The sequence below is a fragment of the Mchenga conophoros genome, linkage group LG17 (genome assembly GCF_057382185.1).
Source record: "Mchenga conophoros isolate Kocher_MC1m ecotype Shallow Benthic linkage group LG17, M_conophoros_male_GT1.1, whole genome shotgun sequence".
In the NCBI taxonomy this organism is placed as follows: Eukaryota; Metazoa; Chordata; class Actinopteri; order Cichliformes; family Cichlidae; genus Mchenga; species Mchenga conophoros.
Window position 1 is genome coordinate 20,669,006 of NC_140542.1, and position 11,227 is coordinate 20,680,232.

The window sequence follows — 11,227 nt, forward strand, 5'->3', positions numbered from 1 at the left end:
TAGAATTCCAAAATTATATTTCTTTATTTATTAAGGTATATAAATTTCCACTTATTTAATGCTATTTTTTCCAAATCGTTTTTATAAATAAAATATATCTTATGTTATCTTGTCTAAAATAAAATATAACAACAGAGATATCTTAATAATGTATAATGAAATCCAAATTATTAGAAATTAAAGTAAGAATAATATGTTATTTATATTTATTTTATGACTTTATGATATAATAATATGTAAAAAAAACCTCAAGATGAAGCAGAATTATATGTTTAAAACTACAATTTATTTCATATTTGAACCAGTTTTTTAACGTCTTTTATTTTGAAAAGTCGAACAGGAGGCTCTTGCGTTCGCCGCGTCGAGCTTAACGTCAGCGCGTCGGGAGCAGGAGGGAGCGGCTCTGGTCGAGCGACGTTCACTGCGAACAGGAGAGAGAGTGAGCGGCGGAGAGCGCAGCGGAGCGGACGGGTGGATGACTGTGAGTACTGCTTCTTTTCTCCCGTTTCGCGCTTTTACCTCTTTTTCCTCGCTTCCCCCTCCTTTTTCCTCCCTCTTTCATGTAGATATGAGCTAGCCTGGGTCGAACCGGGAAATGTCCCGGCTAGCAGGGACGGGCGACAGGCCGGTCGGGAGCCGCGCTGGGCTGGGTTTGCGGAAGCAAGCGACCGGCGGACAGACAGACGGATGGACGTAAAGGCAGACAGACGGACGGCGGCTGTCCTGATGAGAATACAGTTTATATCAGACACGGGCTGACTGCTTCACGGCGTCACGGCGGCTGTCTGTCCGTCTGTGAGTCTGTTTCCGGTCTGTAGAGCCCGAAGTCCGCTTCTGCTCGCGTTTTGTCTCCGCTCTTCTGAGGCAGCGGGGCCTGCTTGCAGAGCTTCCCGGGTAGGGAGCATTGTGAGGCGGCCACAGAGCTGCGGAAGCCCCGTTGCTCTCCCGGAGGCAAAAAAAAGAAAAAACGAGTGGAAGTGATTGATGAGAGGATGCAGAGTTTGGGAGCTTGAGGGAACCTGCAATCAAAGCCAGTTTGGTTGCACAGACACTGCTTGGTTTTATTCCTCTCCTGTTGTACTGCCTGTCAGCAACACACACACACACTGAGTATTGACAGGCCCCACCTAGTTCTGCTTGACTCAGGGATCTGTGCGTATTGTGAGTCCATATTTCTGCTCTGACAACTTCACTTTAGTAGATTAACATTATTCGGTGATTGCTGGAAAAAGCAGAAGTGCCCACCGAGTGAGCAAAATACTGAAATATAAGAATAAAATGCAGGTTTCAGGTTGGGTTGAACTGTGTGTATCTGTGCAGTGATGCTCTGGTAACTAAAGATTAATGTATTTATAGCCTATAAATTAAGGCCAGCAGTCTATGTTGATAGCAGCAGATCCTCTTTTTGTTCACATGTAAACAAAACAAGCAGGAAGCACTGACGTGAAGTATGAAGTTTCAGGTTAAAGTCTTCCTTTCAGTCAGCGTTTATGTGGTACAATCACAATACAACATAAAAGCCTCAGTGACGCCTCATTTTACAGTTATATAATAATTTGCTGTGTAGTTTGATTGTTGTTGTTCATGCATTAAGTCTGAACTGGAGTTAAACTTAAACAGACCCACAGTGAGGGTTCATTTATAAGGAAATACACTCATAGTGTGCAGAAAGGGCAGTATTTCTTTTTTGAATTGTTACAAATTTGGACTATAAGGAGATATGGAAGCTTTCTTCTTCTGTGTATTGTTGGGACATGACTGTGTGTTGCTTTCTCCACAGACTGTGTATAAAAGATGGTGAAGGCACCATCGTTTGTGTTTTGTGGTCGTTTTGGAGATATTATTGGAGTCCAGTTCACAGACTCCAATTAGCTGAAGCCACCTGCCTCTCCATCTTTCTATAGCAAAAACAGTGTCTGTTCGATATTAGGGAAACTGCAGCTTTTTTGGTACTTCAGGTTAATTTTCCACGTCCCGAGGTTCCTGTTTGGCACTTCCTCTGGGTTTGATGCCTGTGGGTGTGCCAAACCAGGTTTAGGCAGCCTGAGCTGTAAAGACAAATATTTCATGAGCAGCAGTGTTGGTAAGAGCAAATCAGCTGATATTCTTTAAGAAGTTTAAGAGAAGAGTGTGTCTATTTTAATTTGCTCACTTTGCTCTGACCCAAAAGTGGATAAGTGGAAGTATATGGATGGGTTATGAGAGCTTTTTAAATTAAAGTACTTTCTAAACCTTAGTTCTGATTTATTGGAAGACGTGATGATCTTTTTCTTCCTGCTGTTGCTGTGTGTCTGTGCGTGTTTCTGTAACGTCTCATTATATTTCGTCATAGCACAGCATCGTGAAGCATGAGGGGGAAAGTCCCGATGCAGGTGCTCTCCCGCAGAGGCAGGTTTGTGACAGGCGGACTTGTAAATGTCCAGAGATAGGGCTTCAGGTGTGATCGAAGGGTTTTAGATGTTTTGGCTCATCCAGCTTTCCCCTTGATGGCCTCACCTCTGCTGCTCCAGTGAGTTACTTCTTGTGAAGCGTTGAACCCGTCTGGACTTGCTGCAGAGCGTTGTAGTGAGGCAAGCCTGTTCAGACCCTCAGGCAATGAAATCCATTACTGCTGATGCCTTCACTGACAATAGGGTAGATAAAACCTGAGATTTGAACTCCTCCCAGTCTCCACCTGATCACTTGTGTGCATTTAGCGCATTTATACAGCTGTCGTGACTGGAGATGGAGACATTTAACAGTTTTAGGGTTTTTTAGGGCGTTTTCTGTGACCCATACACCACACTAGTTTTTATTTAAAATATGAACAAAAGCCCTGAACAATAAAATCCACTGGGAGTCGTTCTCTTCTTGTTTCTTGTCCCCAAAATAGAATAGATAAACTCTGAAAATAGGATTTGGGCAAAAGTTTCAAGCAAGAGTACTCACTGAGTGTGATTAGTCACAACAGGAGTCTTGCAGTGACTTAAATATATAACTACATGAAGACATTAATAGTCCTATTATTTGAGATAACGGATTTACCTAAAAATTGTAAACACTTGTTGCCTCCAAAATATTAAGCAACTTTAACTTAAGCTGAATGTTTGATGGTAACTTGTTTATCATAAGTGTTTATTCTCAGATTGGTTACCAAAATAAAAGCTTTAAATTTAAGAAGCATTTTGTCTTGAGTTAGTCTTGTCTTAGGTCAGTTAAGAGTATTTGTGACACAGTATTTACGTTTTTGTTGTACACTGCACAGTTACAGAAACCAAACTTTCATGCATGCGATTCTTCTTTTATATCCCTGCAGCCTCTAAAATTAAAGTAACAACTTCTGGAGACCTGATCTAACATGGTTTCCAGGTTGCAAGACTTTTATCCTTCTTTTAAGTCACCTTTGTTCTGATTGGCTGCCCCTCGTAAAGAGAATGTATGAACCACAGACAGGATATGAGATGGGTGTAGCCAGTGTTACATCACCAGCTGATCAGTGAAGTCTCGTAATGAAACCTCAAACTCGGTAATGAAAAAACAGAAGCCTGTTTGTGGCGAGGAGCCGCCCCCTGGTGGTCAATACATTTCTGGTTTTAACAGCAGGCAGGTTGAGCTCTGGAGCCTGAGATGATCAGATTAGGGATATCTGCACTCTATGACATCACAGAGATCCGATAATAGTGGAAACTGTCTGAATCACAGTGTTTAGAGTGCAAGCTTTTGGCTCATGGGGCTTATTTTTACATATGCTGACCTTATTAGAAACTTGGCCATGCTTAATATGAACATCCACCATCGGAGCAGGAGATATGTGGCAGGGTATAAGGGTCGACTTTAAATATTAGATTACACCTGGTGTTACTCACTTATAGAGTCTTTTCTGGCTGTCAGTTAGTAGCTGTATTTGTGTTGTTTACAGGCTGTGATGGTAAAATTTGAAATGGTTTTAGGGTCTGTAAACACATCGTGTCAGCGGGGGTCCTCATGAACAATCTTAAACGTGTGTGTATTTGGGTGTGTGTGTGTTTGTGCATCGTGTTGCTTCTTGTTGCCGTGACAGTGAAGGTTTGCACACACATGGCGAGGAATGATTGGTATGCATCCACACACTGAGACATGAACGCATAGCAACAGTAACCAGGAAGGATTCAATAGCAGTGACATCACCACCAGCTGTGAGATCATGTGACTCCGCAGTTTTCAGTAACTTACCACATGCATGCTGGGTAATCATTATCTCCCAGTGAGGGGCAGGAAGTTTTCATTTGTGTGTTTGTAATTGATGGTGTTACATCTCCAGGTGCATCATAGGAGGAGGTGGGGCTTACTGTAATCCTGCTGTGTGATTGGTAGCTGTGACTGGATGTCCAATAGCGACCTGTTAACGGTCTCCTTCTCTGTGTTTGTGTCTCTCACCCAGCAGACAGACAGTCAGGATGCGTGAATACAAACTGGTTGTTTTAGGATCAGGAGGCGTCGGCAAGTCAGCTCTGGTAAGTAAAAAAAAAAAATCCACGTTAATCAGCTGTTTGCATTAAAGTGAGAGTCTGATGTTATTCTATTTAATGTCAGTGAGTGCCAAAAATAAAATGTAATCAACACTGAAATTATCCTGCTGATGAGCTCAGAGCCACATGGCAACACCTTGCACTTTATTTTAACTCAAATATTCAATGTCGATTAATCCGCTGCTGAAAATAGTCCCCACCAAAAACTAATAAAGAAATAGAAAAACTGAAAATAAATACTTGTAATATGTATATAAAACCCCCCACTGAAATAGTGACAAATATTTATATAAAATATATGAAAGAAAAGAAGAAAAATAGAAGAAAAATAAATAAATTATTATTTTTTAAATATTTAAAATAAATAAAAATTGATAAAGAATGAATAGGAAGATAGAAAATATATTTATGAATACTGAATAAGATAAAGATTAAAGATAAAAAATACAATATAAATAGACAAATAAATAATATAACTAATTATATAAAGATATAATAAAACTTATATAAAGATAATTATATTCAAAATGTGTGTATGAAAGACTAGAAAAACAATTTTCAGTCATTATGTTTTACAAAACTTTATAAGAAGAGTCAAAAATTAATAAGAGGTGATGTAACGTTGCGGGAAATTGCGTTTCCTGTTCTTGCACTAGTGTTTGTATTATTCATATACTGATTTTTGTGCATTCACGTTTGTACATTGAGGTAAAACTGTGTTTGCAGCTTTGGGACTTGCATGGCTGGAGTGCTCCAGTGCAGATTCCTGTGTAAATGGCTGCACAGTGATGTCACTGTGCTTCGTTTTTGCGCCGGCCATCACTGACACACTAACACGGCGGTGTCAGTCACACTACAATGAAGTGCTTTACTCCCCATGATATAATGGAGACGTGTCACAGTGTCACATTAATTCCGCTCTAATGACTCCCAATGGGGAGCTGAACAGAGCTCCATTAACACTGCTGTCCTACTTCTCTTTGTCCCGCTACTCATGTCCGTCCGTCTGTCCATCTCCAGACTGTCCAGTTTGTTCAGGGAATCTTTGTGGAGAAATACGACCCCACGATAGAGGACTCCTACAGGAAGGTAGGACCTCTTCATCCTCACACATTTTTAGAAGCATCTATAGTTTAATTAGTTTTAGTTATAATCCACAGTTATGATTCATTTCTTTTGTTTCTGCAGCAAGTCGAGGTCGATGGACAGCAGTGTATGCTGGAGATCCTGGACACAGCAGGAACAGTAAGACCTGGCTCTGTCTACATACTTTTGACCATGAGATGTGCCTGACTGAGTCCTGACCACCTGTCTGTCTGTCTTTAGGAGCAGTTCACAGCAATGAGAGACCTGTACATGAAGAATGGCCAGGGCTTTGCTCTGGTTTACTCCATCACGGCTCAGTCCACCTTCAACGACCTTCAAGACCTCCGAGAGCAGATCCTCAGAGTGAAGGACACGGAAGATGTAAGAAACCACAGCACCCTATACTTTGCCTAAACTCACCCTAACATGCAGTTTTAAGTCATGGTTTCAGTTAAGTTAAGCACTGAAGCTCCTCTTAACGTTTTCTGGAGCCTTCTTTGTCAGATGAAGGAGTCTGTAGCATAGTTAAGGAGCTCCTGAGTAATTTGTCCGGTTGTAGTTAGTCAGTTGCTGATGTTTGTATTTAAAACTCTTGTTTCTTGGCTCAGAGGAAGTTGCCTAGAAAACCAGTGGAGAAAGGGAGAAGTTTCTGGTGGCAGCCAAAAATAGTTTACAATGATATAAAAATGTAATTTGAGATAAAGCAGTTAAATCTGAGTTTAAGAGGAAGTGGACTCTATCACCTCCACATAATCCTGCTGTCAGGCTTATGCTAAGCTAGCTAACTGACTGCTGATGGGTGTATGTGTAATTTATTCTCATGAAACAGAGGTCACTTGTTTTAACACGCCACCATCAGCCAGCCTGTGTGGAGGCCTTTAGCATTGCTCCCCCTGCCAGACATGAGTTACATTACATAGGTTCCAAAAAGTTTTATTTTTAATCAGCATCTAGTGGAGAAAGAAGAAAATAAAAAAACTGCAAATTTGCAATTTAAATGTAAAAGAATAAAAAAGCAAATTTGTAATTAAAAAAAATAGAAAATGCTTCTAAACAAGCTTTTAAACAAATAAAATAAAACAAGCAAATTAATTTATAATATCTACATTTAAAATGAGAATAAAACAAAAAAAATGAATTAAAAAAGAAAGTATTAATAAAAAGAAAACATTGTTTTGTACAACATTTTTTAAAAGCCCAATATTTTTAATATGTTTCAAGTTAGAAATGTATTTATATTAACATGAATTTAAGATTCTGCATTGATTTAGTCAATAAAATCACTGAATAAAATTCCAAACATGATGATTTTGTTATGAAACAGATGATTTACAAAATGGATAAATATAAATAAAAAAATTAAGGAAACATACATTCTGACTTCACGTCAAACGTTACAGATTTTTAAAACCAGATGAAACACTGATGTCCTCTTTTCTGGTTTTCACATGATTTTTCTCCCGTTAAAATAATCCAGTGATCATCTTTGAATGTGCTGCAAACAGCTGTCTGAATGTGAGTGTTTGGTGCGCCACTTTAGGTTCCCATGATCCTGGTTGGAAATAAATGCGATCTGGAGGTGGAGCGTGTGGTGGCCAAAGAGTCAGGCATCGGTCTCGCTCGCCAGTGGAACTCCTGCGCCTTCCTTGAGACCTCGGCCAAGAGCAAGATTAACGTCAACGAGGTGACAAAACACACCCACAGCAAAGTTTACACAGTTACTCAGAGCTGTATTTAAATCTAAATATCTTTGGGCTTCTGAGTTTTGAGCACCATTGATTCGGCAAAATGATGTACACATCATCTGGAGTTTGTAAAAAACTGAAATAAAGCTTACAGCGTGCAACACGAGAGAATCACTGTGATGTGTGCGGTCCTGGCTCAAAAACGCTGGAAGCTGTAATAATACAAACATCAGACTATTCCTCCAGAGTTTTTGTCATAGACAAAGAAAAAATGGATTTCATTGTTAGTTTCAGACATTTTGAAGCCTTAGCATTTGTGTTTCAGCTGCTGCTCTGTTGGTTTTGGGGATATGAGCATTTTAGGACTATTATAGTCTAAATATGCATTTAGACTCTTTCAAACCATCCTCTCTGTCCAAAATGTGTACATTTGAAAGAGGAGTAAAAGAGGCCATTTATGTCCACTGTGAGCGACCATCTTTGAACAGAGGCAGTGGTTTACAACACCAACTGTCTGGCATCTATAATCCAGTTTTGAGATCCCTCCCAGACGCCTTAACGCCCACTCACATCCTGGGCCATCTGACCTCAGGAAATCACATGATAGGGTGGGGCTAGGTTTCACAATGAGCTCACCCAAAACCTTGGCTGATTGTGACCTACACCCATTTTCACACCTTGGCTCGTGTGATTAGGTAGAGGATCATTAGGGGGTCCATTGTCCCTCTTGGTGGGTTACTCCCACAGAGCTTAAATCTGGGAGTCTCCACCATTTGACCCTAGAACTGAAGAAGCTTCTCGGATGAGAAGCTTCTCAGAGGTGAAACGTCTTCAAGCCACTTAAAGAAGTCCACACACTTTTCTTTCCAAGCTCCTTAGATTACGATGACCTGGATGACTGAGAACCTTCACAGACACATTTTTAAGTAGTTTTTGGCATTTTATTAGTAGTTTGGGGAATGTTTGGCAGTTTTTGGCAGTGTAGGTTTCATTTCTTCGTGTTTGTTTGCAGATCTTCTACGACCTTGTCCGACAGATCAACAGGAAGAGTCCCGTTCCAGGGAAAACCCGCAAAAAGCCCACTTGTCAGCTTCTCTAATGGCAGGTAGCTTCTATTGTCCCATGCGCGCGCGCACACACACACACACACACACACACACACACACACACACACACACACACATTGAGTTTATCACACACGTTGTTGTTCACACACACTCTGGTTCTCTGTGTCCAGATTCCTGCTCACCTGATAACCAACCAACCAATCACAGGACATCTTCCAGCTGGCCACGCCCCTTTAACACAACCATGTCATCATCAGCATCAGCCACTCTGTTACCATGACGATCTCTTCTCCCATCCTTCATCACACTATGTAAAGGAGACTGTTGCCTTGGAAACATTAAAACAGAACATCAAAGGACTGCTACGGTGGTGGCGATGATGATGATGATTCTGCTGTTGCGGGAATGCAGGGGCTTGATTTAAACTACGGTTCCCATCATGCTCTCTGCTAGGCTGTCTTTGCAGTGGGGAGTGGCTTCTTGCTTTTTTTTCTTTTCTTTTTAAAAAAATTTAAACTTTTTTTTCCGTTTCTTTCGCCTTATTGTTTTCCGGCAGCCCTGAGCCAATCACACGCAGTGTGACCGTCAGCTGTGTCGGCATCGCCGCGGTGATGACGATGACGCCGACACGGCTGACTGTGTGTGTGTGTGTGGCTTTGGTGAAACCTGTGGATTCATACAGCGGTTATTATTACAGTGATTATTATTATGATTCTTTGTGAAAACAATTAAGTCATTTTATGTTTTTGATTTTTGGGGCGGGAGGGGTGGGGGTGGGGGTGGGGGTGAGGCAGGGTTGGGGGTTGTAGCAGCAGGTCAAGAGGTTAGCTTACTGTGCTGATAGCAGTGCCGTAATTAAAATTAGCCTAAAGTTAACAAACTGGGCGGAATCAGGAAGAATATAGATATAACGGGAAGATGTTAGGTGGCTTGTTGCCATAGCAGCATGGCGAGCTGACTCCTGATCTGCTGCTCAGGGCGGACATGTTGCCTTTTTGACAGCAGACTCACACTGGTCCAGTACCTTAACTCTGTGTGTGTGTTTGTGTGTGTGTTTGTGAGTGTATGTGAGCTACGTAACAACAGTGAAGCAGGCCACTTTCTGTAATGATCGTTTTTTGACCTGCGCGGTTGAAACACTGAATTATTGGTCCTTTAGTCACTTTAACTGATAAGATATTAAAGGGGGCCTGTCATGCTCTTTTTCAGCTCTATATTATTTCCACTAGAGCAGTTTTACCTGATTTAAAAGTAAATTAATGCCCTTACTGTCCTTTCCCGGCCCTTTTTGGAGCTTCTGGGCTAATCTGCTTAAAATGAGCCATTTTAACCCGTCGCTTTAAGGACATCCCCATCCCTGAAAGCCCGCCTTCTTCTTATCGGTCCACTGATGGGAGCCTGCAGAGGGGCAGCACCAAAAACAAACTGAAGCCTGAGCTTTGTGTGTACAGGTACAACTTTCACACGTTTTCATCCCATTATTTAAAACTATGGCCATGTTTAAAATAAATATCTGGCATTAAAGTTTAGAAAGGAGTACCAGGAACATATTAGGGAAAAAATGTGTTTGTATTGTCAGAATAAAGTTGCAGAATGATGTAGGTATTTCAACAATAAAGTCAAGAGTTTGAGAATAAAACTGAAATAAGATTTTAATTTTAAAAAAGTCAAGATTTTGGAAATAAGGTCAAAATTATGAGGAACAAAGTAAAGCTTATGAGAGTCAAGATTTCAAGAATAAACAAAAAACTAACACAGCATAATCGGTCCCCTTTAAGCTTCTGATGGATGGATTCCCAAATACAATCAGGATAAGGCGGAGTTTCTTGTATTCTTGGTACGTCGTGCTAACACTTTAGCATGCACCGTGCTGAGTAATACTTAAATGTTAAATTGTTAGCATCGATAGATGGAGGTGTTTTCTTATCAGTTGAAGAACAAACTTAAAGTCTCAGTGTTTCAGTTTAATAGTAGCATGGCTGCAGTCCAGCCGGAGGGGGTTAAACCCACAGAAAAAATCCTTTGAATATGTGTTTGTGGGCGTGGTCAGCTCACGGGAAACGCTTGCTGGACCCGTGACCTCTGTGAGTGCTGCTGTGCACAGTGTTGTACTATCAGCAGGGTACTGCTGTCAGTATTCTGGGTCTCCTCCAGTGTCTTCAGTCATGTAGCATGTTGATGTTTCTGCCAGTACCGGGTCTGACCTCCAGGAGGTGCTGCTGCAACAGTTTGCATGACACGAGCAGAAGCTTCCGGGCCAGAGAGCCGTTTGTGGCTGCGGCAGGCCGATCGCCAACTGTTTCTTGCAAGCACGTTATGATGATTCCAGCTTTATTCTTGTAATATCAACAGAGGAGGGGCTCATTACTGCCTCTGTTGGTCGTATAGCAGAAAACACCTACTGCTGTTATTTCTGAAAGCTGCAGGTACAATAGGTGTTTCTGTGTACGCCACAAGGGGCAGCGCACAGCACCTTTTATAGCCAAAAACAAACACGGATTATAAAAAATACACCCCATCGTACTCTTGATAATGTTTATAAGCCACTTTCATGACAGTTTAAAACAATATGAGGCCATTTTTAAGTATATTTTATCACTTCTCCTACACAGTATCCATAACTGGTGTATTAGCAGTTAATGACTGATGATTAATGATGATTAGCAAGCATATTTAGTTACATATAATGGTGTGATTATGTTTATTTTAACTGTTTATTCACATATACATTGTGCATTGCAGTGTATTCTCAGTGTTGGAAAATATTTCTTCATGTATCAATAGAGACGCTTCATATTATGTATTCATTTATGTGATTATAGCTGATTATGGTTATGAGTAATTCATTAAGAGGGGAAATGAGGTGATAAATGCTTGAAATGTCCTTTAATCTGTTTAGAAC

At 40.8% G+C, this 11,227-nt stretch overlaps 1 protein-coding gene across 3 annotated transcripts; it reads left to right on the forward strand.

Annotated features, from left to right (window-relative positions):
* The first annotated feature begins 390 nt into the window (after window positions 1–390).
* Window positions 391–9,037, forward strand: LOC146555420 (ras-related protein Rap-1b). 3 transcript variants are annotated; one of them, XM_085250943.1, is made up of 8 exons: window positions 391–481; window positions 4,403–4,472; window positions 5,508–5,576; window positions 5,676–5,732; window positions 5,814–5,954; window positions 7,114–7,257; window positions 8,271–8,363; window positions 8,496–9,037. In XM_085250943.1, exons 2-7 carry the CDS (start codon window positions 4,416–4,418, stop codon window positions 8,355–8,357), a joined length of 555 nt encoding a protein of 184 aa, XP_085107069.1. In that variant the 5' UTR covers window positions 391–481; window positions 4,403–4,415; the 3' UTR covers window positions 8,358–8,363; window positions 8,496–9,037. The 3 variants fall into 3 exon arrangements, with proteins under 3 accessions (XP_085107069.1, XP_085107071.1, XP_085107070.1); XM_085250945.1 differs by having other exon boundaries at window positions 8,271–8,359; XM_085250944.1 differs by having other exon boundaries at window positions 412–481; window positions 4,400–4,472.
* The last annotated feature ends 2,190 nt before the right edge of the window (window positions 9,038–11,227 follow it).

Coding starts and splice junctions, on each gene's coding strand:
- LOC146555420 (XM_085250943.1), top strand. CDS start 4,416: ATGCGTGAATACAAACTGGTTGTTTTAGGATCAGGAGGCGTCGGCAAG. Junction 5,577..5,675: donor TAGAGGACTCCTACAGGAAG/GTAGGACCTCTT, acceptor TTGTTTCTGCAG/CAAGTCGAGGTCGATGGACA. Junction 5,955..7,113: donor GAGTGAAGGACACGGAAGAT/GTAAGAAACCAC, acceptor GCGCCACTTTAG/GTTCCCATGATCCTGGTTGG.